At 38.6% G+C, this 25000-nt stretch overlaps 6 protein-coding genes across 11 annotated transcripts; 4 read left to right on the forward strand and 2 right to left on the reverse strand.

Moving 5' to 3' along the window:
• Positions 1-224: 224 nt before the first annotated feature.
• Positions 225-6649, reverse strand: LOC110161785 (early estrogen-induced gene 1 protein-like). The gene is made up of 9 exons (XM_055162326.1): positions 6592-6649; positions 5795-5988; positions 2425-2545; positions 2317-2346; positions 1386-1502; positions 1263-1309; positions 1036-1190; positions 825-926; positions 225-451 (listed from the first exon to the last, which is right to left on the reverse strand). The coding sequence occupies exons 2-9, from the start codon at positions 5938-5940 to the stop codon at positions 225-227; spliced, it is 945 nt and encodes a 314-aa protein (XP_055018301.1). The 5' UTR covers positions 5941-5988; positions 6592-6649.
• Positions 6650-6969: 320 nt separating this feature from the next.
• On the reverse strand, positions 6970-9283 carry naif1 (nuclear apoptosis inducing factor 1). The gene is made up of 3 exons (XM_020926298.2): positions 8311-9283; positions 8161-8214; positions 6970-8066 (listed from the first exon to the last, which is right to left on the reverse strand). The coding sequence occupies exons 1-3, from the start codon at positions 8747-8749 to the stop codon at positions 7516-7518; spliced, it is 1044 nt and encodes a 347-aa protein (XP_020781957.1). The 5' UTR covers positions 8750-9283; the 3' UTR covers positions 6970-7515.
• Positions 9284-9337: 54 nt separating this feature from the next.
• LOC110161673 (calcium-binding mitochondrial carrier protein SCaMC-2-B-like) lies at positions 9338-16063 on the forward strand. 3 transcript variants are annotated; one of them, XM_055162328.1, is made up of 11 exons: positions 9338-9691; positions 9770-10179; positions 12174-12300; positions 12372-12459; positions 12912-13023; positions 13095-13253; positions 13325-13477; positions 13546-13653; positions 14066-14233; positions 14304-14454; positions 14535-16063. In XM_055162328.1, the coding sequence occupies exons 2-11, from the start codon at positions 9835-9837 to the stop codon at positions 14714-14716; spliced, it is 1593 nt and encodes a 530-aa protein (XP_055018303.1). In that variant the 5' UTR covers positions 9338-9691; positions 9770-9834; the 3' UTR covers positions 14717-16063. The 3 variants fall into 3 exon arrangements, with proteins under 3 accessions (XP_055018303.1, XP_055018302.1, XP_055018304.1); XM_055162327.1 differs by having other exon boundaries at positions 9338-10179; XM_055162329.1 differs by lacking the exon at positions 9338-9691 and having other exon boundaries at positions 10041-11451.
• A 271-nt stretch (positions 16064-16334) lies between these two features.
• On the forward strand, positions 16335-18972 carry LOC110161766 (UDP-N-acetylhexosamine pyrophosphorylase-like protein 1). Of its 2 annotated transcripts, none has more exons than XM_055162330.1 (9): positions 16335-16745; positions 16885-17089; positions 17188-17363; positions 17445-17617; positions 17694-17887; positions 18008-18169; positions 18255-18437; positions 18531-18600; positions 18679-18972. In XM_055162330.1, exons 1-9 carry the CDS (start codon positions 16436-16438, stop codon positions 18739-18741), a joined length of 1536 nt encoding a protein of 511 aa, XP_055018305.1. In that variant the 5' UTR covers positions 16335-16435; the 3' UTR covers positions 18742-18972. The 2 variants fall into 2 exon arrangements, with proteins under 2 accessions (XP_055018305.1, XP_020782247.2); XM_020926588.2 differs by having other exon boundaries at positions 16336-16745; positions 18029-18169.
• A 130-nt stretch (positions 18973-19102) lies between these two features.
• Positions 19103-21484, forward strand: cfap73 (cilia and flagella associated protein 73). 2 transcript variants are annotated; one of them, XM_055162331.1, is made up of 7 exons: positions 19103-19322; positions 19439-19571; positions 19642-19734; positions 19809-20000; positions 20505-20762; positions 20837-20998; positions 21069-21484. In XM_055162331.1, exons 1-7 carry the CDS (start codon positions 19282-19284, stop codon positions 21153-21155), a joined length of 966 nt encoding a protein of 321 aa, XP_055018306.1. In that variant the 5' UTR covers positions 19103-19281; the 3' UTR covers positions 21156-21484. The 2 variants fall into 2 exon arrangements, with proteins under 2 accessions (XP_055018306.1, XP_055018307.1); XM_055162332.1 differs by having other exon boundaries at positions 20541-20762.
• A 118-nt stretch (positions 21485-21602) lies between these two features.
• zdhhc12b (zinc finger DHHC-type palmitoyltransferase 12b) lies at positions 21603-24551 on the forward strand. Of its 2 annotated transcripts, none has more exons than XM_055162333.1 (5): positions 21603-22202; positions 22302-22441; positions 22515-22607; positions 23102-23271; positions 23335-24551. In XM_055162333.1, the coding sequence occupies exons 1-5, from the start codon at positions 22106-22108 to the stop codon at positions 23648-23650; spliced, it is 816 nt and encodes a 271-aa protein (XP_055018308.1). In that variant the 5' UTR covers positions 21603-22105; the 3' UTR covers positions 23651-24551. The 2 variants fall into 2 exon arrangements, with proteins under 2 accessions (XP_055018308.1, XP_020782317.1); XM_020926658.2 differs by having other exon boundaries at positions 23105-23271.
• Positions 24552-25000: the final 449 nt, after the last annotated feature.

Here is a 25000-nt window from a genome sequence, read left to right on the forward strand (position 1 = left end):
AGTAATAATTTTTGATGTAACCAATAATCAAGTATAGTTCCCACTATTGATCTGACAAGTCAGAAAATATTAATTACTATGGCTTGGGGAAACTTCAAGATGTACATTAATATTTAGTAATGTGGAGCCTGAACGTTTACACATGCCTCGAACTCAACCTTAACCATGTCTATCAGTTTGTAGTCCTAACATGCCTTACCCTGACACCCATCCATTATAAGACACTAAAGGAGCGAGTGGTATGTAGTCTTTTCATACCTGGAGGATCTGTTGAGAGCAGCAGCTGAGGGTGGTGGAGGCCGTTCAGGTTTGGTGGGAGTGGCCTGTCTATGTGCTTCAGTGGGCGTCGAGGGTTGGTTCAAACCATAGGAGACACTGCTGCTGCAGGAGGCATTTCTCTGATGACTCAAGTCAGTCAGGCTGGATGAACGAGAGTGGCCAGTACTATAGCCTAAATAAGTGTATTTATGAAAAAGAACATAGATTAATTATACATTATTCAGTCATTCTACTGGTGATAGTAAGCTGGCCTGGGGGGGACCTGTGCCATTGGCGCCTCCAACCTTCACCATTCACTCGCACACCACATTCATACTGGGCAAGATGGGTGAAGTGTATTGCCTAAGAACATAACGACAGTTTTCACAAGAGCCAAAGCTCCCATCCAAGGACTGACCATTCTTGCTTAGTCTCTTTGCATTGTAAGATGTGCAGCAATAAAACCAGAATAAAAAAGTGGTATTTCATCTGCTAAATGAGCACACACCTAACTGATAGTTTATAACACTGAATTCAAATTATATTATATAAAAACACAAACAAACCTGATATCTTGCTGTGTTGACTGGCATAACTGGAGCTGCGAACATGCCGTGTGTGAAAGACATCCTCTGCAGTGGACACAACATCCCCATCCTCGGGCAGTCCTGAAATGCCAGAGTGTAAAGCCAATACAAGGAAAGCCGTAACGTATAAACTCATTCTTTCATTGAATTTTTGCTTCATTTATAGAATAACATGGTTGTGTTAATTCACCTAAGCTCCGCACTGATGACTGTCTTGGTTTAAAGTGGCGACTCCCCTCCAAAATGCCGCCTAGAGGAGAGGTCGGAGAAGCTTCCCCCTTACAGTCCAGCTGCAGGGATGCATCCACCTGTCCAATGGACAAAGATTTGGCTGTGCTGGGAGGCCTGTCAGTGAAGGCAAAAGTTATTAATAAATATTGCAATGAAAACAACATGTGATCAATTGTTTAAGCTTACGTTTTAAAGCAGGGATCACCAGAGAGAAGGGTCATCCCAATTGTTACCTATAAAGAAATATTTGTTAATATTCCACTATCATGTCTGTCTGTCATCATGTTTGATAATACGCCTTTGTTGTACCTTAAGAATGGAATTGTCCTGCCGAGTGTTCTTGGTGTCATAGCCTTCCAAGATGCAGCAGCGAACTGTGGAGCCTGAGCCAGCAAACTCCGCAATGTTGAGATCAGCAAAGCCAATCTGCATGCAGGCACACACAAGCACAATTCAGAGGTTTGTGATTTTTAACACTATATTATACAAGTGTCTAACTCCCAATCAGATAAGAGGAAGTAAACACAGCACAGAGCGAGAGAGAGGTCATTAACCTCTAGTAACCTTATCATCTACTATCTATGTAAGTCATGAGGATTTTAGGGTTTAATATGCTTTCAAAAGTGCACTATGTAACTTTTGTGGTAGATCAACTGCCACCAGCTTTTTTATTTTGCCTGAAATATTCCTTTGTATGGCATTAAACGTATCTATCATATGACACAAGTCCAGTCCACTCTGAACTTTAATTTCGGACACTAAAAACACCCATAATTAAATAAATGTGAGAAATGCCGTACAAGTTTAATGCCACTAGAAAAAGTGCATCTTTAAGTATATGTCCAATGGCTTTAACCATGAAAAAATAGCTAAAATGCAGATTTAATATTTACAATGCAAATGCACCCAAAACAGAAAGCCATCTTTGTTCTCTTTCCTGTGACTAATGAAGAAGAAATAAAAACACTTATTGCTTTCAAATATCTGGTGAGGAGAAACACAACAGACAGGTGGCTCTTGACTTATTCACACAAATGCGTGAACAAACACATCCAGTAACAGTCCATTAGAGACACAGTAATTATCCAATGACACTAGGGCATTACCATTACAGAGCTCTCATCTCTGTGATGTGGACAAGGCCAAACAAGTTTAACAGTCTGTTAAATGTCACTTTACAAGCCACTTTTATAGGCCAAGTTTAAGGGAATACACATCAAAATATGAAATATAAATGTACCTTTGAGAAGGCCTTTCCTCCTTTAAGCTCCTAGAAATAGTAAATAGTAAATGTTTAATAAAATGTGCATCAAGAGTATTAGAAAAATATCATGCAATCATGTCTTACCTTGCGCACAGAGACCCTACAGATGCAGGGGTCCAACACACCAGTGATGGTGTTTGCACTCATTTTACAAATAAATGAGAACTTTTTGCTCCATCGGACACAATTTTGCTGCACCTCCTCCCTGTAAATAAATACCACATCAGTTTGAAAACTACATGTATACATAGGTATACTCAATATATCACCAAATTAAACTGAAGTCACAAATGTTAATGTAATAGAGTTACAGTAGTATACAGTGTAGGTAAAATAATAGAACACACACAGAAGCACACTTCCTGCACTATTGCACTGTATTTAGAAACAATGATCTTTGGAAATCATGTTAACACCAGTGAACACAACTGAAGTGTGCCAAATGAGCTCATCTTGGGATGGGACATGTCAGAATAAAAGTGAAGCAAGGGATTTTCCACCAGCACATTCTGTGTTTATCTGCATGTAACAATAACATGGTTATTTTACAGAAAATATACTAATTCAGTGGAATCTAGATTAAAAATTATAAAGGGTTTGAGCTGTTGACTTAGTAGGTAGATCTAATTAAAACATGTACAAAAGATACAATACATTCCTGACACTTGTTATTTATTTGATTGGGACAGGTATAAAACCATAGATGCACTATAATATATGAATAATATAGCCAGAGCACACAGTTGAAGAAGTTTACAGTTACAGTTTAAAATGGCAGGATCATATTTTCAAATTCATGTTTTCAATGTTTATAGACAAAACAGCCTTGCATTTCACAAACACCTGGGTTATATTATGTAATCTGTAATTTACACAGAAAATGCCTAATTTTTTCATCAGATTATTATTAAATAATATAGGTAAAGGAAATATGCAGAGAGAAATGTAAGCATTTTGACTTGTTATGGAAGCCATACTGGTCTTAAATAAAGGCCACACTGGAAAACAGAAAGGTGTCATGAATAATTGTACATGGTGTTATACTTTGTCATTCTGGTAATTGCAGTCTGGTCAGATAATATTTAAAGCAATGTTGTGCATCATCTGCTGTACGCACTTGACTTACAGACCTCTTGGTCATGTCTTAACTTGACTAAAAAATTTGTCCCATGTGGAGAAGAACAATTTTGAGGAAAAAAAGAACTGCAAGAACGATTATTTTTGTGATTCATTGAAAAGTACAAAGTTTAAACAATTTCAGAACTATGAAAAGTTAGGAATAATAAAATATTAGCTACTTAGCTAATACAAGCATGCATGGCTTTCAGAACATGCTTGTTGAAGTCTAAACTACAGAGTTAGCTTCAGTCCTCATCCCATGTCCCATGCACATAGGATGGGCAGCACCTTGTTTTCCATTTGTTTGAAACATGAGTTTCATAACACACAAGTGCAGAGTAAGCCTAGTGTTCCACTGATAACAACTGTCCCTCATGCAGGAATGTCAATGAAGGAAGTGCTGACAGGCCACGTCTCAAAGTGTGCAGGCACCACACAAGAGAAGCTGAGTGCAGTCATGCCTGATTCCAGCCCTACTTCACTTCTCTTCACCACATAGAGGCCTTTTCTGTTTAGCAGTTGAGGTGAGGTTTTGAAGTATGGATTATATGCTGCATGCTGAGACAAGTACATCATTAACAATGAAACTACAAAGCTTTTAAAGCTCTCAAATCTATTGAAACCTGTTTTCACCAGTAATGGCAAAAATATACAATATTTACTAATTAGTTAAATTATGAGCCAACATTAACCTTGCCTAACACAGTCTAACATTAACCTTGCCAAACACAAAGAGAGGTGACCTGACGTTTAGGCCTAAGGGCTGTCTCCAGACAAATGCAAACTGGAAAAGACAGGTTTAGCCACTTCTTTTCTTGCAGTTCAACCCACCTGCCTTCAACAAACACGGCATTGTACACTGAGCAGATCCAGGCAACACTATCTCTCTCCCCAATGCAGGGCTTTATATGACTGAGTTGCCACACACAAGCGATTATTCAAACTATGTATTAAGGTAAATGCATACTTGTTAACTCCAATGTTAGATAAAGAAAATATATATAATTCAATAAAAACACAATCAGAGTTACAGAGACTCCCTCTTGTCAAACTTTCTTTTTTCAGTTGAAAAAATCCAAGGAATGAGCGCAGGCTGACACATGAATATTCCCACATGTTCAAGAGATGCCAAAGAGCAGGGAGTCTGTATGTAACTAACTTGTGCATGTAGTTCATAGATAACTGCTATGTAACACACAGGATTGTGACCAGGTTTGTGGTTAAGAAAGTGACGATCCAAAGGTGTTAATTACACTGAGCAAAGAGGGCTCTAAAAGAAAGACGCTCTGACATAACACAGTCAGGAAGTGAAATAAAAATGTTGAGAGGATGCTCTTGATTTACAAACAATACACACTGAAGACAAACATTCAAATTAGAACAGAGAATAAAGGTTCATTATTTTGTAAAAGAACATTACAGAGGTCTCAAATGTATTCAAGAAAAATTAATAAGAATTATACAGAAACAACAGCATCCTCAGCAACATGTTTTAATAATAAAACCCAAAGAACAATGAAGGTAACAAAAACTAGTGTAAACACACACATACAAAACAAAAAAAAATTCAAGGTTTTTGGGACACTTTTATTAGTGAGTGGCTGAATTTACTATTTATTTTCTTATTTACTGATGAGTTATGTTAGAGTTGCCATTATATATATAGTTAAAACCACACAGACACATTTTATAGCTGAAAAAAATGCAATGAGTCAAGTGATATTTGACATGGGCAAAGGTCAATATGTTTACCTCACAAACACACCCTCACTTAATGTAGTTAGTAACTCGTACTTTGCTGCACTTCACACTTGTAGTTGGTACAGATAAATTTTAAGTTTACAACAAAAATAATTCATTTTTATTACTATTCCTGTCCTTCCAGTGATCCCAATAAATTAGACTATGCATTTTATATCATGTTTTGAATGCATGTCTAAAGCAGTTTCCAAATGTGTTAGTAACTACAAACGAGATTATTTGTTAACACCAACACAACCAATATGTGATCTTGACCACACAACACAATGTAAAGTTTGTATGTTATAACCTTACACCTAATGTCTGTGACCTACAGGGTGGAGCTGGGAAACAGTTTGTGCACCACTCTCCCTAGAGCCACGAGGGTGGAATAAGATAAGTGAACTCCGGCCTGGACTGCTAGTGTATTTTGTACAGCTGTCAACAGACTTAGCAGGCTTTGGAAAACATGAATGCACGGTACCAGCACACCTATTAACTAATTTGTAACTGAAGATTAAACACATGTTTGAGAGGGGATCATAATGATGACTGTTACATATAATGTAAAAAAGACTAAGCCGGTGAAACGTACCTGGATGACAAGATGGCAAAGTCCCCACCATCAATGAGCCGAATCTTACAAAACAGCACCCCATTGACAAAAGGCACTGCTGTTAACTCCTCCAAGGTGAAATGGACTTGAAACTTAAACTTCTTCTTTTTCATCAAAAAAGACATGGTTCCGAGTAACTGGAGTGCGTGCACATTCAGGGCTGACCACTAACACTAAAAGCAAAAAACAAAATAACAATATTAATATACTGTATCCATTGTCCACATGTATTTATGCAAATAAATAAATAATCTATATCTCGCATTAGCAGGACCTGTTGTAAAATCAGCAATCAACCCAAAAGCCCCAAATGCAAAAAAAAATAAAAAAATATATATATATATATATATATATATATATATATATATATATATATATATATATATATATATATATATATATATATATATATATATATATATATATATATATATATATATATATATATATATATATGTCAAATAGAATGGTCTAATTATCAGGCCTACATGCATGCATATGGAAGAATGTGAAATTATGAAAATAGTTATTTTTGTCTAATGAAATTCTTCAAAACCATCAACTTGAGTGTGTTGAGCAGAAGCCAGTCGATAAACCGGAGTCTGCCACGCAAACGCTAAAAGCAACCCGCGAACATGATCGACTCGTAGCTCATTTACAAAACAAATCTACACAAATCTTACCGTTTTGTCGGTCAAGCGTAACAGTGAGCATTGCTGCAGACAAGAGGGGTCTGGGGCAGTGGTATTTTCTACCTTCCGCGCATCTCCACTTACTTTTTCCTTTTCAGCCTTGAGTTCAAGAGTCGCTCGATGCTTGAGGTGGGTTAGGGACCGTCCCTAAAAGAGCGCGTAGGCAGTGAAATGAGAGCTCAGTGGATCTATGGCTGTTGTGGGAATGGCAAATTCACCTATCAGCTGATCATATCCCTTTCACTTTCTAATGCAGAGCTACAGCGATGAGTTACTGAACATTAAGTATTTATCAGATAATTAAAATATAAATACTAAACACATAATAAATAATGATAAGAATAATTAAACAGTTTGAAAACCCTTTATAAAACGTAGTCAAAACAATGTTTTTCCTCGTGTTTCTCATACTAAGAGGACTTATAAAAACAATATATAGGTAAGAAATGTACCAAACAAAAATTATACAAAAATAAAAAAGGCAATTTAATGTTATTCCTGACAAAATACAAAACAAGTGGTAATGAGTGCAGGCCTGAACCACACTGACCTCTTGTGGCATGTTACAGAAATTACTTACAACCATCTGGTGCACAGATCTTTGCACATTTGAGATGATACTAGAGTACGATATAGTTTTTATCAGCCAATACTGATACTTGTCTTGTTGATGAGTCTCATAATCAATATTTGCTACAGATTAACCTTTGCTTTTAAAACTACATGTACATGTAGAAAAAATATCCACATGATTTAACAGTAAATATTACTGACATATAAAAACCATACACCAATATCGATATTAACACCGATATATCACACATCCCTATATGGGATACCACGGAGGTGTACTCATAGACTAAGGCAACAAGTTGAATACTTGCTAGTCTACAAATATTAGAATTGCAAGAAGTACAACTGTAGATAGTAACACCCAACTAGGCATTGCAACTAGTTAGTTAAACAAAATCACTGCACAAAAGCACAATGCAAATCTGTTGAACCAATCTACTGATTCTCATCACTTTGTTCTTTGGGGGGAGGTGGTGTTTTGGGCCTGTTTTGCTCCTCTGATCCTCCACCGTCCACTGTCCCAGCTCCTACAGTGCTGCTGCTGTTTGCCACATCAGTCCCGCTCTGTAAATATTTGCGTAGGTCCTTTAAAGCAGGTCTGAGCATCTGGACTAGAGCCAGAAGAGCAGCCTGTGTCCCTTCCAGAGCCTGTGCCTGTCTTTCCTGGGCAAACGCCTGAGCCTCCTGAGAGCGCCGCATCATCTGCAGCAGCTCGGTTTGGCCCTCCAGGTGTTGTGCAATCTGTCTGATGTGCACATTAGTAACACGCTGCTCCTGAAGCAGGCGTGCAGAGTTCAGAGCAATGCGACTCTTCAGCTCCTGCGGTTTGGCCGGAGTCTGAGGCTGTGGAGATTCAGAGGAGCCCAGCATCTCCACTGGAGCCTCCACTGCAGTCACCATGGTGGGAGTGGCGCCCTCTACTGTGGTGGTGCAGTACTCTACAACTCCAACTCCTGCGTCCTCCAATGAGTGGTATGTGGCTTCAACTGAAATAAGTCAACAGTAAGTTTTTGTTTTGATAAGCAGCTTATTCTGCATACGAAATACGTGACTGTCAATAAATAATCAAAAAAGTCTTACCATTTATAGACTTCGAGTCATCATCACATACAGAGGCTGTGCCAGCAGGTAGAGCTACAAAAAGAGAATAATTGAACAGAAAAATGAACATCATGGCTGGAAAGAAACATGAGAACAAACTTTTGGCATTCTATACAAAAATGTAATTACTTTCTGTGAGTGTGACAGCGGTCGCAGCGGTCACAGGTAAAGTTATCTCAGCATCCGAGTCCCCCGCAGGTATGCTGATGATTGTGGCCTCCCCCAAAAGATTACAGATCCGCTGTTGCATAGCCGTGAGGATGACGGGAACCGGAGTGCAGTCCGCTGACGTCCCCTCTATAGCCGCCCGTGCCTGGGCCACTTTTCGCCGTACCTCAGTCTTCATGTCAGACCACTTCTTTTTTACCTCTGCCAACTCCCTGGGACAGGTAGTCACAGCGTTCACCTTTTTCAGAATATCCACCCATGCTTGATTCTTTGCCATGTGTGTGACACCAGCATTGAAGTGGTTAACCAGTGTATGCTTTTGTTTCTCTATTTCCTCAACTATTATTTCCATCTCCCTGTCTGAAAAATTCATTTTTCTTTTTTTTGCAAGCGATGCCATTCCCGCACTATTCTTCTGAAGGTAGGTAATTGTGCGTATTGTACGCCAAAATACTAGGATTTACTCGATTTACTTAATCTAAGTGCGCAACGTAATGGCTTCCAGAATCGGCTTCTTCTTCCTCTGAACGACGCTTACGTATCTGCGCCGTGGTGCCGCCCACAAGAGCCTCCATTGGTCCAAATCTGGAGGAACCCTGGAATAATGCGCAGCCCTATTGGTGAAGCATTTCAATTTATCAATTTAGAAGGCCAATTATATTATTTTTAAACTCATCATTTCACCAGCTTCACAAAAAGTAGAAAGGATACAATATGACCGTAGCGTATAGTGAGAAATTAGGATCAACTGTAGACTAAAACTAAAAGTTAATCAAAATATCACATCTGAATACTAAATATATGTAATAATTGCCTATTAAAGACACATACACGTGTAATACGTACGTAGTTTAAATCAAGCTCAGGTGTATAATACATTGCTCTGCCCACTGACCGTGTACATCTATTTTTAAGCGTTTATTCATGATGGCTCCATAGCTTACCCATGCTTGTCCCTGGCTGCTGCTGCTGCTGCTGCTGCATTATACTAGCGTCATATTTGCATGGATGGCTGCTGGTTTCGATGTGTTCAGTCTCGCGTTACACTGCGAGATCTCGGAGTTGCCGCTCACTAATGGATCAACGATGTTAACGGCGCTTTCTCCTCGACGAATACCCCCATGAATTTTACCCACTAGTTTTGACTTCTCAACCTCGATATTAATTTGTCCAGTCAAGCTGTAACTTACCACGAACTCCACCTATGTGAAATTCGTCTGCCGGCATCTTTGTCTCTTCGACTGCCCGAAGCATCGCTATTCAAATACCCGGCATCTGCATCTGCGCTACCGGCAGAAATACTCTGGTTCTTGGGTTTTTGCCATTAACCGTCGACTTCACGGTAACTGAGCTCATAAATGTTGTAGGTTTGGACTTTTAAGCCCTGTCTAATTCTGAGGACATGTGACGTGGTGTGTAGGCTGAGCTGAGCTCAGGGCGGATGACCTGACGTGGTTTTGGTGACCAGGCGCTGGCCGCTTACACATGATGCACCAGCAGGGGTCATTGATGCCCCCTCTACTAGGTGATGTTTTCTGCCAGTGTCGATCCGGTGATCCGGCCGACCCCGGTGGTGCAGGAGGAGATGGGAACGACCCCTCAAAAGTGCGGCCGTCTGCCCCTTTTACTGGACACCGCACCGGGGACTACATGGACCTCAGCCATGCATCAAACTACTGTTGTGACATTTGTGGGGGACCTGAGCAAGAGCATCGATTCAAAGTGCTTTTTCAAGTTCTGGATGTAAATGGAGATGGGGGGATTTGTATAAATGACTTGACCATTGGTCTTAAAAAACTGGGTGTGCACCGCACCGAACATGAACTGATGGTAAGTGGACACTGCATGTCCTCACATTGGGGTCAAACTGGAACATCGGGTGGTATTTGAAGAGCTAGTTTGAACCATGACCTCCAGTACATTTTATTATTATCTTGAGTGATGACCCCAGATCCCATTTATAACCATCTTTCTCTGAACAGACATGCAACAGATAGATCACAAATTGGTTGAAAAGAGTTTTAAGACTAGATTGAAATCTGAGTAGTAGTACTGTTGGATGCAGTATGCTGCATCTATTTGTAGCAGTCACATAATAGGGAAGGAATACAATTATTGTTTAGCATAATAGTTTGACAAAGTGTTCAAGGAAAATCCAAATATATTAATAATTAACAAAAAATAAACACTGGTTGCACTTACATTGTTTTTTTTATTTTTTATCTTGGATTCCTCTTAGAGGAAGATTATTTTCTTAAAATGTGTTTTCAAAGGGACATTGATCATGGTTTAAGTGAAGAATAATAACATTAATAGTAATAGTATAGTAGTAGTTAATAGTTTTTTGAGGAGGGGTTTGTCTGGCTTCTGACGTAGTTTTGAGGATGACTTGGTCACTAAGCACATTTACTAGGGAAACCCTCTGCATCACACCCCCACCCTCCCTGACTGTTTTATGGTCCTAAAGTAATGGCTCCTAAGCATCTCCTGCTATTGGCCAAGGCACTGGTGCCACTGCTCTCCAGCAGGACCTGTGAGCATCGGAGCCTGGGATTGGTCCGTCTGGGCTGCAGTGAGGATGCAGGTTTCTAGAGCTCTCTCTGCTACAAACCCTGGTTGATACAGAATTAAACTCTTGGTCTCCTCTGCCGCCATTTGACCCATACAATATTCCACCTTGTCAGTCTGTTGGAGGAGTGGTTATCCTGCGGCTATAATATGCTGTGAGTTTTAAGTCAGTCTGTTTTTGATTGTATGTATTTTAAAAAAGGAAAAATCTGTTGAATTGGAAACAACAGGGGAGCAGGGGTGTCCCTGATCAACCTTTTACAACTAGTTTGAGTTCACCTTGTTTCACACAGCACACAGTAGGAACTGTGCTGTTTGCTAGGTATTATGCAGTACAGCCTTAAAGGAATGCTGAATTTATTTTACCAAAGACTTTTTAAGAGAGCCGAATGTAGGCCAGAAGGCATTGATAAAGGTCTGGCTGGGAACAGTGGGGAGCCGACTGCTGACAGTAGTGAAAAAGATGAAAGTAATGCTACCTCAAAGAAGACCACTTTAGTAATAATGATGGCTCCCCATGGAGATCTTCAACAGGTAAGACACACCCCAGACACAGCATCAGTGACACAGTGAAACAGGGGATGCCTTGGTTGGGCCAGTATTGTTTTGTAGATATCAGAGCTTGTGAAGTTTTTTTCTGCTGGTCATCCAGTTGTGTTGAAATTTAGGAATGTAATTTTGTTTAATCTAGGAATTGGTTGGAGTATTCTCTAAATGTGTTAAAATTCACACATGTCACATAATTATAAGTATTCAGACTTTTGCAACTAATGGCCATGAACTCCCCTCTCTCATATGGTTCTTTCCTCTAATGGATCACTCTGGTTGGAGAACCAGCTCTGGGTTTTCAGGTATAGTGCGGCAGTACCTCTCCAAATTAGGGCATATTATGGGAATTTTCCACAGATGGACAGTAATAAAGGACAATAACCATCACAGTCATGATTAAGGGAATTGGTTCTGCAGGAAATGTGAACTGATGTGTATGGTTTAGGTGTTTTTATGAAATTAGAAACCACTAAAAGTAACTTTAAGCCTGTTACTTCACTTGTTTGTGTTTTAAATGTAATTCACTGTACCGTAAATGTGTCATGAATTGAGTGGTCTACAATAATATATTGGGCAGGGCATAGTGATACAGCCTACTGGGCATGTAGCTGGATTGGATTTCAAATTTTGTCTAAACATCCACCACTGTTAAAATGAAACTAAGCCTGACATTCTCACATTCTCTTTTTTTCTTTTTTTTTTTCCAGAAAATTGTAAAAGCCGGAGACAAAGACCTAGATGGGCAGTTGGACTTTTATGAGTTTGTGCATTACCTCCGAGATCATGAAAAAAAACTAAGACTGGTCTTCAAAAGTTTGGACAAGAAAAATGATGGTATAGCATATTTGTGGGTGGTAATTTGATGCCATCATCGCCATTCTAACATTTATTTTTTGACTGCTCAGGACGCATTGATTCACAGGAAATTATGCAGTCTCTGTGTGATCTTGGTGTGCACATCTCTGAAGAACAGGCTGATCAAATTCTCAAAAGGTAAAGGAGTTTCACCATGTTTTCTAGCCCTGTTTGTTCTCATTTAGTTGTGTCTCACGTTTAACACAGATTACCTGTGTGTCCTACTCATTGTGTGTTTTTCTAACCCTCTGACTGTGTGTCTGTCTTTCCACTGTCTGGTCTCAGAATAAGGAGGGGCCATATCTGGGCCCCTATTTTGTAGTAAGTAGTAGTTTTTAAAGTCACAGATTTTTACTCTTTTCAGGGTAATGGCGACTAACCTTTCCGAAATCTGTATGTGTATGTGTCTATTAGGGCCCACACAGGCAATACAAATAATGTAACAAATGCTTTCATTTACAATTGGAACTTTGGCAAAAAATCTATTCAATTAAGACCAAATCAAAGTAATTAGGTATCAATTAAGAAACCCAAATTGTAATTGCATAAGTTAAACATAAAACAGCATACAAGTTTGCTTTGTTTCCCAGCATGGATAAAAATGGCACAATGACAATTGACTGGAACGAGTGGCGAGATTACCACCTTTTGCATCCAGCAGACAACATCCCCGAGATCATCCTGTACTGGAAACACTCCACGGTAATCAGATATTACTGCTTAATATTGAATTGTGTATTGGTGGACATTACAAATGTGCCTTTCTTTTGAAGATTTTTGATGTTGGGGAGAGTTTGATAGTCCCAGATGAGTTTACAGCTGAGGAGAAGAAAACTGGCATGCTATGGCGCCTCCTTGTGGCAGGAGGAGGAGCAGGGGCAGTGTCTCGCACATGTACTGCCCCTCTGGACAGGCTCAAAGTACTCATGCAGGTAAAATGCACAGCCCTGGATAGAATGTTAAATATAAAAATACTATACTAAATATACCATATCTCTAATAGGTTCATGCCTCCAAGAGAAATAGCATGCAGATCGCCAGTGGTTTTTTACAGATGATTCGAGAAGGTGGTGTAAGGTCACTGTGGAGAGGCAATGGCATGAATGTAATAAAAATTGCCCCTGAATCGGCGATCAAGTTTATGGCCTATGAGCAGGTTAGTTACATACAAGCTGGCCCGTATTTACTAGATGCCTTATTAATACTGACTGTTTTTATTTTCAGATTAAACGACTGATTGGAAGTAAACAGGAGACTCTGGGTATCCCAGAGAGGTTTGTGGCTGGCTCTTTGGCTGGGGCAATTGCTCAAAGCAGCATCTACCCCATGGAGGTAAAGCACATATTTGACCCAGATTTACCTACCTCCACAGATCATTATTCTTTGACCACCATCACCATTATTTGGTGCATTTTCTTTTGGTGACTGACCTTATATTTTAATTCCACATTTATCTTTGTACTGAACTATAGTGTAGGACCTTTTTTCTTAAGGAAAACAGATAAGTTAAGAATAAACTGGGACTATATCTGGAACTAAACCTGAACTAGTTCTGGACTAAACCTGGCCTAGTATTGAGTTTACAGTGAAACTGTAAATGTTTGTAGTCTGTGAAGGACATAATTGATATGCAATTAACCTTTACAATTAGTCTTTCATTTATTCAACTGATTAATAACACTAAAGGTGACAAGTTCATTTTATTGTCCTGGACTTTAATGAATGTAATTCTTGTGTCTTTCAGCTTCTGAAGACGCGTTTAGCACTTGGGAAAACGGGACAGTACACAGGCATCTTAGATTGTGCCAGACATATCTTAAAAAAAGAAGGTGTGGCTGCTTTTTATAAAGGTTATGTCCCGAACATGTTGGGCATCATCCCCTATGCTGGGATCGACTTGGCTGTGTATGAAGTAAGTTTTTTATAAGAAGATCTTACCATATGTATACTTGATATAACTCCAAGATCTACTCTTGTCACAGACCTTAAAGAATTCTTGGCTGCAGAGATTTGCGACAGACAGTGCTGATCCAGGCGTGTTTGTGCTTTTAGCATGTGGCACTATGTCTAGTACATGTGGCCAGCTGGCAAGCTACCCATTAGCTTTAGTGCGAACACGAATGCAAGCACAAGGTTGGTGTATGTTAACTTTTAACCATGCATTTTCCTTTTAAATTTAACATGTTTTCTTCTCTTCTGCTCTTTTTTCTTAGCTACTGGTGGAGGCCCACAAATGACCATGACAACCTTGTTTAAACATGTCTTAAAGACAGAGGGCGCTCTGGGGCTCTACAGAGGTTTGGCCCCCAACTTTATGAAGGTCATTCCATCTGTTAGCATCAGCTACGTGGTCTACGAGTATCTCAAGAAAACATTAGGGGTCCAGTCTAAGTGAGAAAAACACAAGGTTGAGATGTGGATTTTGTTTGCTAATGCTTTTGTGTTTTTAAACCATTATGATCTGGATTCCTGATCCTTAAAATGATAAAAAGATGAATAGACTAAGATCTACCCTTTAGTTGGGAAGAAAAGGAAAGAAAGAATCTTGGCAGCTCATCGTTGTGAAAAGTCAATGTTTACATTTAAAACAAAATAGAGGCTTACTGTTATTATACAGTAATATGCACTTGCTGGGTTTGGGCACTGATAATGCTGGTGTTGTCTAGGAAGAGTTGTCAAAGGCTGCAGACAGCTACCAACAATTACAGAACTTTTGAAAGTTGTAAAACACAGTTATGCTTACCTTCCATCTCTCTTTAAGAGACATCCAAAATGGAGCAAAAACCCCAAAACAACACACAAGTCTTTAAGAAGTAGCTAATATGAAAGATAAAACTTTATTTATCCTTCTTTAATATTATTTGCAAATGGCAAATAATGTCTAATGTTCCAGCGAAGCATGTTTAAATTGCATCTCTGCAGATGTTTGCAGATTAGTGGATAATTAATTTAGTATTTAAAAATTTATTAAGATTATGTACATTCTAGAATTTGCATGTATTGCAAGAAAATCATAATGTAGACATTTGATATTCATCAACATCAACTTGGAGGAAAGTTTCTTGAAGGACTTAATGTTTTACGGTTTTCTGAAACAACGTCCAGGAGCAGAGGAAGCACTCCGAACATACTGTCTTAATGTCACAGATTTCTACCAGTGCCTTGTGTTAGCAGAGAAGGGAAAAGTCTGGGACATTGATTGCACTTTAAGATATCTGTTTTGTCTTTATTATCTTTTATATATATTTAATATTTATTGTTATTTATTTAAAAAGGTTGAAGACTAAATCAGTTGGTTGACAGTGCTTTCAGGTGACCAAGGCTCATCAGTAGTAATACTGTATAATGTTAGCCTTTACATTTGCCATAGCTGAACCCCGCCTCTGCTCTTCCACAAGTGTGACTTCAGTTATTGTGCAAAAGACCATTTAGCTTTACTTATAGGTTCAGGAGTGAGATACAGTGTTGTCTGTATGTCTGACACAGCCCTTGACTATTATAAAAATTTTGTATATCAACAACATACTCCTGATATCCTTTACAAATCAGTCTGGATCAGAGGAAACTGCTGGATACAGGAGCACTGCTTAATATGATGTAGTTTGAATAATGCAGATATATATATATTTGTATTTATTTTATTTAGATGTGTACATAGAAGTAATGCATAAATTATGTATGAAAGGTGGACACAAATGACTGTTCTCATGTATTGCTGAAGATAAAGATAACTTAAAAAGTTTGTTGTTTACTTTTTCTTTTTTTTTTTACCTTAAATAATTTGCGTACACACATTTTTAACAAGCATACCAGATAACTAAATGGTCTGCTATTTGTAACTCTCTTGATAATTTTTGCAGAGTATTTTGCTGTTAGCGTTTAGTTTTAAAACAGGAATATAAGCTAATGAGTTGTGGCTCCTTCAATGGTAAGAAACGCTGAATAATAGTGTATTCAGAGTCAGTTCCTCTGCACTCAGGTTAGCTGAGCACATCTGTGTGTTTAGGAGCCACAGTCACGAGTTTGACAGTCACTTCCTTTACACTACTCCACACAGCGGCGCGTCTACAGCACTAGTCAGCATTCTTTAGTCTCACATCTCTGTAGTTTTCTGATGTTAGCACCCACTGAAGCAAAAAGAACAATGCTTTCGCTGGAGGAGGTAAAGCAGAGTTTAGAAGAGGCGGATCAGGCGCACGTTCTGCAGTTTTGGCCGGAGTTAAATGAAGCCCAGCGAGAGATTTTTCTTCACGAGCTTTCCCAGTTGGATCTGTCGGGACTGAAGGAGCACTGTGAGGGGGCCGCCAGAGCTGCAGCCTCTGATCCGGCCAGTCTGGATGAACTCATGGAGCCTGTGCCCGCAGAGTTTATAGGCAGCGCGAGGAACAGCGACAAAACCTCCCTGGCACAGTGGGAAAATGAAGGTAGGCATCAAGCAATTTAAGGGGCGTTACTGAAACTTGTTTGTTTGACAGGTCTACATAGTACGAAATACATCTATTATCAATCTATTTAGATTTGTTTTCAGCGCACGAATAATACTTGCTGCCTTTTCAATTGCAGGACTTTGGCATATCTCCAAAAATCGAGTTGGAGTCCTTCTTTTGGCTGGTGGTCAAGGGACCCGCCTAGGTGTTCAGTACCCCAAGGGGATGTATAACGTGGGGTTGCCCAGTGGTAAAACCTTATACCAAATACAGGCTGAACGCCTTCACAAAATTCAAGAACTTGCAGAGTCAAAGCATGGAACAAAATGTATTATACCATGGTAAGATAGGTGAATAAAGAATTATCTTATTTCTCATTCTCAGAATATGACATTTGTGATCTTTTTGCTTTTTTGTCCTGACTGTTGGTAAACTTTAGGTACATAATGACAAGTGAGTTTACACTTACTCCCACTGAGAAGTTCTTCAAAGAAAACAACTACTTTGGCCTTGACCCTCTGAACATCAACATGTTCGAGCAGAGAATGATCCCAGCAGTGACGTTTGATGGGAAAGTCATCCTCCAGGGAAAAGGGAAAATTGCTATGGCCCCAGGTATTTTTATTTTAGCCTATATTGTTTTTGAAATAGAAGAAAGAAAATCACTACAATAACAGTGTGATTTTTTTTTTTAAGATGGAAATGGTGGGCTATACCAAGCTCTGGTAGACCACAATGTACTGGAGGACATGAAGAAAAGAGGAGTGGAGTATTTACATGTCTACTGTGTAGACAACATCATGGTCAAGATGGCTGACCCAGTGTTCATTGGATTCTGTGCCAGTAAAGGGGCTGACTGTGGAGCCAAGGTATGGCTTATATAATAATTATATAATAAATAATGTTGTAGGCACAGAACAGTCTTTATACAGCCTCTCTGATCAGGTGGTGGAGAAGGCGTACCCCACAGAGCCTGTGGGGGTTGTGTGCAGAGTGCAGGGGGTGGCTCAAGTGGTAGAGTACAGTGAGATCCTACAGACCACAGCTGAGCTCAGAGGGCCCTCTGGGGAGTTGGTATACAGTGCAGGCAATATCTGCAATCACTTCTTTACTCGACAATTCCTGGAGGATGTGACAATGTAAGATATTCAAATGCACAATGCTTTGTATGTTAGTATTTGTAAGACTTCAAGTTATTCTGTTAACTACTAACAGTACACTCACTGTTCTGCATGCATATGTTCTTTTAAAAAATACAGTGGCAGTATTTTTTATTGCAGGAAGTCTAAAATACACCTAAAGCAACATGTTGCAATTAAGAAGGTGCCTTTTGTTGATCAATGTGGAAATGAAGTTAAACCGACCAAACCCAACGGTATAAAAATGGAAAAGTTTGTTTTTGACATCTTTCCATTTTCCAGGTATGTGCCCCATGATAGACCTCCTATGATTTTCCTATCTTTCAGTTTGAAACCTAATTAATTTACTGTACTATGTTTATTGAAGGAGCTTTGTGGTGTTTGAGGTTGTGAGGGAGGATGAGTTCTCGCCTCTAAAAAATGCTGATGGAGCGGCTACAGACAATCCCTCTACGGCCCGCAACGCCCTGATGCACCTGCACAGTCGCTGGGTCACTGCTGCTGGGGCCACCCTACTGAACGAACATGGAAATGCTGTTCTCTCTGCCAGGTTTGTGCTAAAATAATGTTAAATGATGCATTTAAATGTCTAGATAACACATAATTACAGGCCAATAAGCAAGGCTGTATTATTTATTTGTAGTGAGTCAACTACAATGACCAATGCTCCAACTAAATTTGAGATTTCTCCTTTGGTGTCCTACTTTGGAGAGGTGAGATTAGTCCTGTTCTTACATGTATAAATTGAAGATATTATTTACAATAAAATACTTTCATTTGGGTTTTTTTAGGGTCTAGACAAGCTGAAAGGAAAGATTTACCAAACTCCTTTTTATCTGGACAACGATCTATAATACTTCATTATATTGCATTCTTTTGTGCCTTAGAACTCAAATTCCATTTGTGTCTTCGGTGTTTGTGTTGCTAAATGTGTGAAGATGCTGACAGTGAAATCTTAATTGGTGCAAATGCAATGCAAATTATAAAAGAGACAGTTTTGTATTTTAACTTCTACCATAATATATATTTTTTATGTAAATTGGACATAATATAACTATAAAAAATAAATCTATATTCATATTGTATATCAAGGTTATGTTATTTATGAATTCTGTGATTCATATAACTGTTGGTGGTGTATAAATGGAACAACAATGCTGGCCACTATAAAGTGAAGGCTGATTTAAGAGGGGTGAAGTTATTCGAGGACTACACTTTTTAGTCTTGCTTCTTGCCCTCTTGTTTCATATTAGTTTTAGACTAACTTTAGAGAGATAAGTTCTTTTGATGTGGCGTCACCAAGGAGACAGTGGGAGGAGTCCTGTGAAGTTTTACCCCAGGAGCTCATCTAAGACCGACCAAAAGAAAAGATTTGAGAACTCCAAAGAAAAGACATGTGCGCCAGTGAGAGCCAGCTGTGGCCGAAGTCAGCAAGGTATTTTATGTTTTATAAAGATAATTACCAATAAGGAGCTTTGTTTGTCAATCACAGCCAGAGTCTATGATCACAGCGCTCATTATGTCCTTACCGGTTTGGGGCTTGTTTTTCAGTCGATTGTCTGCAGAGGGCAGTGTTGCAATCTTTGAAAATAGCATTTTTGATTGGAGCAATAGTTTCTTTGAAATAAAGAACATGTGTCAAGATGAAGAAAGGCTGACTACAAAATGTGACGAACGCAAAAAGGTTAGTAGTTTTAGATGTTTTAGGGTACTTTTGTGGTTTTGCGTGCCAACATGAATGCTTTTGATTGAAGATCCTGGAAAGTATAAAGTCACGCAAAGATATGATTCACAGAGAGATTGCTCATCTTAAGAAACAACACTTGAGCCATAATGTTTTTCTTAAGGTATAAAGAGTATTTTTTCTACTCTTTAACATAAGCGTAACTAAACGTATCCTCTAATGCAATTCTGTATGTAGTCCAAAGTTACAGATCAAATGTTAAAGAAAGCACAGTGTAAAATGAAAGAGGTTCTGTTCATGGAGGCAGAGAGAGAGAGATTGGCCGAAGAGCTAGCGCAACTGCAGCAGAAGAAGTCTGAGCTGGAGCAGCAGGTGGTCAGCCATTCCGTGTTTCATGACTTTTTGGACCAAGTGGTCAAACTATCCAAGGTAACTTTCAGCCGACTGTTCTAATCTGCATTTTTCTAACATGGCTCAAAAACAACCTAATCAAGATTTAAAGATTAAATTAAACGTTAGACTGCACATTTCAAAGAGTTAGCTAACACAGTTATACTTAAGATTTTATGAAAAATCGTGTTTTTGTTTTTTTTAAATTGTGGTGATGTTTATAATTCCTGGTTAGACACATGTATCAGACATAACATAGAGATAATTCCACAACATTTACCTAGCTAGCAACCACAATGTTAACAAGGGTTTAAATTCACACAACTCCAAATATGTTTTTGTTGCGGAAACAACATTCAGAAAATAGCATATAGGCCCTTTAACCGTTTAATGTAAAATATGATATATATTTACCGCAGGTACTGCTATCCAGCCAAATAACAATTTGTCATTTGCACTTTAAGCTTAGGCTATGCTATATGAATCTTCAACATTACCTGAGTTGGTGATTCTGTATTCCAGCCTTTTTTTTACATTGTACAGTGCATTGTAGGCTCAAGTGATGTCTGTGTAATGCAGTTTGAAGAAGTGAGGGAGCAGGCGAATCATTTTGAGAGTCTTCTCCACTTCAGAGACCAGCTCTCTCAAAGAGACAATAATGATCAGGACCGAATCAACAAACTCAGGTCAGAACTTGTGACTCTAGAGGATCAAAGTCACCTCATGATGACGCACAGGAGGAACCAGCTGTCCCATTTGCAGATTGAGTTAGAGAGAACTCGCTCAGAAGCTTTCATATGGGTAACCTACAAAATTTCTATCCAGATATAACCTTGGTAGAATAACATTTTGAGTTCTGAATATTTTTTACTCAGGAACAGAAATGGAACCACATTGAAGAAACGGCTGCAAAGAAAACACTCCTTTTGGGGAAAATAAAAATGGCCATTCTCAACCTGTATGAAATGAGTGGCCAGCCTTTGGACAGTTTAGGAAATAGTGTAGACGAGAATGACCCAGACACACAGCTAAAGAAGGTATGTTCAAACAAAAAATGTATCTTCTGTCAAAACTGAAATCAACAGCTATTTACATTTCTCATTTCAGATCCAGGAATTTATTCTGGACCATAATGACATTGTGGAACAAAACCTAGCTAAAGAACAAAACATGCCTGACAACTCACACAAGTGAGAACAGGCAGCCTTCAGCATCTTTGCAAATATTCTGTACAAAATTGAACTCAGCAAGCCTAATTTTCATATGCAAAGATCAAGCCAAACAGGTCCTTCATGCTTCTCGATCCACTCAGGCTGCTTTGCAGCTACATCTTCAGATTTCCAGTGTAGTCCTTTTTTTCAGGGCCTTTGTCTGGCCTGGTTTTTGACAGTGTTAGTCAGTTTTCACTTTTCAAGACCTCATTTTTGACTGTTCAGTTAAGAATGCTCTGACAGAGATCACCTGAACTTGAACTGCTTTTGTACTTATTATTACCTATTAAAATGTTTTGTTTTCTCAATAAATGTAATGTAATTATTTTGGGTTATTTAAACGACTATTTACTCTCTCTCTCCAACCACCACAAAATGGACACAAATTGTCCAGGCTATTTATTATTTATTTGTTTTGTTTTATTTTATTTTTGTAGCTTTATGTCTCTCTAGGCTACAGTACCTCAAAAGTCACGTGAGCTGCTCAGCCAATTGCAGTCGAGTCTGTGAAGGAGCAACAACACAACACAAATGCCTCAAATACATTTACGCTGAATGAAAGAAAGAGGACGGTTCGGGTTCACCTCGCGTTGTTGTCACTTTTTCCTTCAGCCGAAGTGTGAATTCCATTTCTAGATATTTAATGAACATTTATCTCCAAATAGTTTAAAGTCATTGTTTACTGGCGTGCGAATTTTAGTGGCGGAGGCTATTGCAAACCGCGCCAATATACACAACCGACACCGGTTTCTCTTTGTATTTTTGCTTTATTACTAATGATACTGTGTTTTGGATTTTGTACATTATTATTAAGGCTGAACTGCACTGTGCATGGGCCCGCGGTCAACTCCACTCTGGCCGCAGCGAGTCCCTGTCCTGTCGGTCTATACTTCCACACAGGGATTGCGACGGACACTGTAATATGCTAGGACCATGTTCAAAAATGTTTTTGGTTCGGGATTTTTGGTAAGAACAGCCCATGTGATTCTAACATGGGTCATTACCCTCATACTCTTTCTACATGACACAGGTAAGCTTTACACTGCATTGAGTCTTGACACCAATACAGTCCTTCTAACCAATGTGTATTAGTGACTGATGTTTAGGTGCTAATACTTTTTTGTAACAGAACTAAGGAAGCAGGAGGAGACGGGTCAGCTGGCCCAGCCAGTGCTCTTCGTCTTGCTGGTGCTGGTGTCAGTGCTGCTGTATTTTGCAGTGTCTCTGATGGATCCGGGCTTCATCCTCTCTGATGACAGTGACATGCAGGTGAGATGAGCTTACATCATATGTTATGATATGATTCAAAGTTGGTTTACTAGATTTTTTTTTCTTGTGGCAGTTTACACTGGGAGTGACTGAGGAGCAGCAGGACATGATCCCACAGACCACAAAATCGTTGCGCCAGCGCCGATGTGGCCACTGTCTGCTTCAGGTGAGGTTTCTTATATGCTAAGCGCACATTAATTGTTTAAAAAACTATGTATGTATGCCAAGCTTGTTCACCTCCTTACATGTCTGACATACTTGTTAACCTATATCAATGAAATTTAACTCCTGCCCTATAGAACGCTTAGGATTCCAAAGAGGTATTGAATGACAGCTGCTAAGCTTAAGAGTATAGTTGTATGTTACAGAACTCCCTGTCTGTTGTAAAGACATTGTTTTAATGCCATGAATAGTAACAATATAAATTAGGCTTGTTAGAAAAAGACTCATGAACACATGGCAAAGAAGTTTTTTAAGATAAAAAAAATAATTAAAAAAATTAGAGAGTATGTATGTATGTATGTATTGAAGATCTGACAACCTTGCTGACACCATCAAACAAATTCAACCAGTTTTTGTGTTTTTTCAAGGACTTAACTCTGTTGAGTTTTTTTGTTATGTTCGATTAATAGAACTGCTATTGTGATAATATTTGTTAAGCAGCAACCAATGAGATCAAAGCACTGCCAGACATGTCAACACTGTGTCAGGCGGTATGATCATCACTGTCCCTGGATTGAAAACTGTGTTGGCGAGCGAAACCACCGCTGGTTTGTGCTCTACCTGGTCATTCAACTGATTGTGCTGCTGTGGGGACTGCACATTGCCTTGTGAGTTGAGTAAATTGAAGTTTACAAAGCCCCTTCAGGTTGCTGATCATTCTTTTGTTTTAGGACGGGGTTCAGTTACGGACCCACCTGGGAGCTGTGGCTGCGCTCCAATGGCATGCTGCTAGCTGTGGCTGTGCTGGTGGCTGTCTTGTCCCTTATTGTTCTTCTGCTACTTGGCTCACATCTCTACCTGGTTTCTCTCAATACCACCACCTGGGAGTTCATGTCTCGACACCGGATCTCATACCTCAAGCACTGTGGAGCCGATGAAAACCCGTTTGATCGAGGACCTTTGCACAACCTGTGGGTTTTCTTCTGTGTCTGGGGCACAGTGGTGTGGGAGCAGGTGTATTTCAGGGAGGGGACTGACCAGGTTTAATAGTATCATCCAAAGACTAAACAACATTTTTTTTGCCCAATATGTCAAATAGGATTTAGACACTTGACTTGTCAGAGGTTTCCTCTGCATCGGTGCTAATGTGCCATAATGATGTAAATGATTTATCTACCTTCAGTGTGAAGTTCTACAATTGTATGCTTGTTTGTGTTGCCATCAGGAATTTTGTCTCTTCCCTCTCCTAGTGGTCGTTTGGTGTCTTTATTTACAGGCACTATCGCAGGTCAAAAAATATTTAATATAATATTTATCTAATTATCTATTTATCTTTGAGATTCATGCCTAAAAAATAAGGAAACAAATAAACTTGACCGCAACAGTTATTACATGGCCCTTTTACTCATTGAAGTAGTTATCTTTATTATCCAATTCATTGACTGTTCCATTTTTTGGAAGTTTATATGCATTATAATATTACATCACACATTCTGTGTGCTAGTGTAGGCAATCTGATACATTTAACTGCTTTGATACATGTAAAGAAATACTTTAAAATATTGTGAGGTAATGTCAAGTCATGTACAGTTAACAGTATTTACAATAAAGTGAAGCTATAATTTTTTAATTGTTTAATGTTTACTCAACATTTATGACTTAAACTTTTGATAGTTAGCACAATTTATATATACACCACACCATTTTGAAACCTTTTGGTATTTTTTGCTGTTTGTATCTTTATTAAAGTTAGCTCCCACAATACAGGTTATTTATTTGAATGCAATAGATTTTGCTTCACAGTAGCTTGTGCAATAAACTTTGTAATAGAGCAATAAATGTAAATGTGTTGTGTAACATTTTATAGCTGCAGTACTTATGTATACGATGTATGCAATCCTGTCTGCATTACTTTCAACTGTCCACAATAAATTCATGTTTTCAGTAAGTTGTGTTTAAACAGTTACAAGTTTATTAAATTTCCTCCATGTAGAAAATATAGATTTGATGAAAATATGAGTACAAAAACATTAAGAGATTATATAATTATATACATATTATATAACATTTTATTTATATAATATATATATTATATATATATGTGTGTATATATATATATATATATATATACATACATACACACATATATATATACACACACACACATATATATATATATATATATTACACACACACATATATATATATATATACACATACTTGATGCACTATTGATATAAACTTAATTTACATGTCCACAATATACACTAGAATAATTAAAATAGAAGCACATCTCATATTCAAGACATCAACCCGTTTAAAATCACTGCACTTGTGACAAGCCATTATTGCATATTTAAATGTATGTTATAAAGAATGAAGATAGAAAATATATAA

Source organism: Boleophthalmus pectinirostris, unplaced genomic scaffold (genome assembly GCF_026225935.1).
Source record: "Boleophthalmus pectinirostris isolate CB_2022bp ecotype Guang Dong unplaced genomic scaffold, ASM2622593v1 HiC_scaffold_494, whole genome shotgun sequence".
NCBI lineage: Eukaryota > Metazoa > Chordata > Actinopteri > Gobiiformes > Gobiidae > Boleophthalmus > Boleophthalmus pectinirostris.

What these genes read in the sequence shown, in the direction of transcription:
- zdhhc12b (XM_055162333.1), top strand. Translation starts at nt 22,106, where the DNA reads ATGTTCAAAAATGTTTTTGGTTCGGGATTTTTGGTAAGAACAGCCCAT. An exon ending in ACTCTTTCTACATGACACAG is followed by an intron (nt 22,203 to 22,301) that starts GTAAGCTTTACA and finishes TTTTTGTAACAG; the next exon opens with AACTAAGGAAGCAGGAGGAG. An exon ending in CTGATGACAGTGACATGCAG is followed by an intron (nt 22,442 to 22,514) that starts GTGAGATGAGCT and finishes TTCTTGTGGCAG; the next exon opens with TTTACACTGGGAGTGACTGA.
- naif1 (XM_020926298.2), bottom strand. Translation starts at nt 8,749, where the DNA reads ATGGCATCGCTTGCAAAAAAAAGAAAAATGAATTTTTCAGACAGGGAG. An exon ending in CGCTGTCACACTCACAGAAA is followed by an intron (nt 8,215 to 8,310) that starts GTAATTACATTT and finishes CTCTTTTTGTAG; the next exon opens with CTCTACCTGCTGGCACAGCC. An exon ending in TGACTCGAAGTCTATAAATG is followed by an intron (nt 8,067 to 8,160) that starts GTAAGACTTTTT and finishes GACTTATTTCAG; the next exon opens with TTGAAGCCACATACCACTCA.
- LOC110161785 (XM_055162326.1), bottom strand. Translation starts at nt 5,940, where the DNA reads ATGTCTTTTTTGATGAAAAAGAAGAAGTTTAAGTTTCAAGTCCATTTC. An exon ending in AGGACAATTCCATTCTTAAG is followed by an intron (nt 1,310 to 1,385) that starts GTACAACAAAGG and finishes ATTTCTTTATAG; the next exon opens with GTAACAATTGGGATGACCCT. An exon ending in GTCATCAGTGCGGAGCTTAG is followed by an intron (nt 927 to 1,035) that starts GTGAATTAACAC and finishes CTGGCATTTCAG; the next exon opens with GACTGCCCGAGGATGGGGAT.
- LOC110161766 (XM_055162330.1), top strand. Translation starts at nt 16,436, where the DNA reads ATGTTAGCACCCACTGAAGCAAAAAGAACAATGCTTTCGCTGGAGGAG. An exon ending in GGGCTGACTGTGGAGCCAAG is followed by an intron (nt 17,618 to 17,693) that starts GTATGGCTTATA and finishes CTCTCTGATCAG; the next exon opens with GTGGTGGAGAAGGCGTACCC. An exon ending in GACATCTTTCCATTTTCCAG is followed by an intron (nt 18,170 to 18,254) that starts GTATGTGCCCCA and finishes TGTTTATTGAAG; the next exon opens with GAGCTTTGTGGTGTTTGAGG.
- cfap73 (XM_055162331.1), top strand. Translation starts at nt 19,282, where the DNA reads ATGTGCGCCAGTGAGAGCCAGCTGTGGCCGAAGTCAGCAAG. An exon ending in CTGTGGCCGAAGTCAGCAAG is followed by an intron (nt 19,323 to 19,438) that starts GTATTTTATGTT and finishes CTTGTTTTTCAG; the next exon opens with TCGATTGTCTGCAGAGGGCA. An exon ending in GCTCAGAAGCTTTCATATGG is followed by an intron (nt 20,763 to 20,836) that starts GTAACCTACAAA and finishes TTTTTTACTCAG; the next exon opens with GAACAGAAATGGAACCACAT.
- LOC110161673 (XM_055162327.1), top strand. Translation starts at nt 9,835, where the DNA reads ATGATGCACCAGCAGGGGTCATTGATGCCCCCTCTACTAGGTGATGTT. An exon ending in TTTGGACAAGAAAAATGATG is followed by an intron (nt 12,301 to 12,371) that starts GTATAGCATATT and finishes TTGACTGCTCAG; the next exon opens with GACGCATTGATTCACAGGAA. An exon ending in AACACGAATGCAAGCACAAG is followed by an intron (nt 14,455 to 14,534) that starts GTTGGTGTATGT and finishes CTTTTTTCTTAG; the next exon opens with CTACTGGTGGAGGCCCACAA.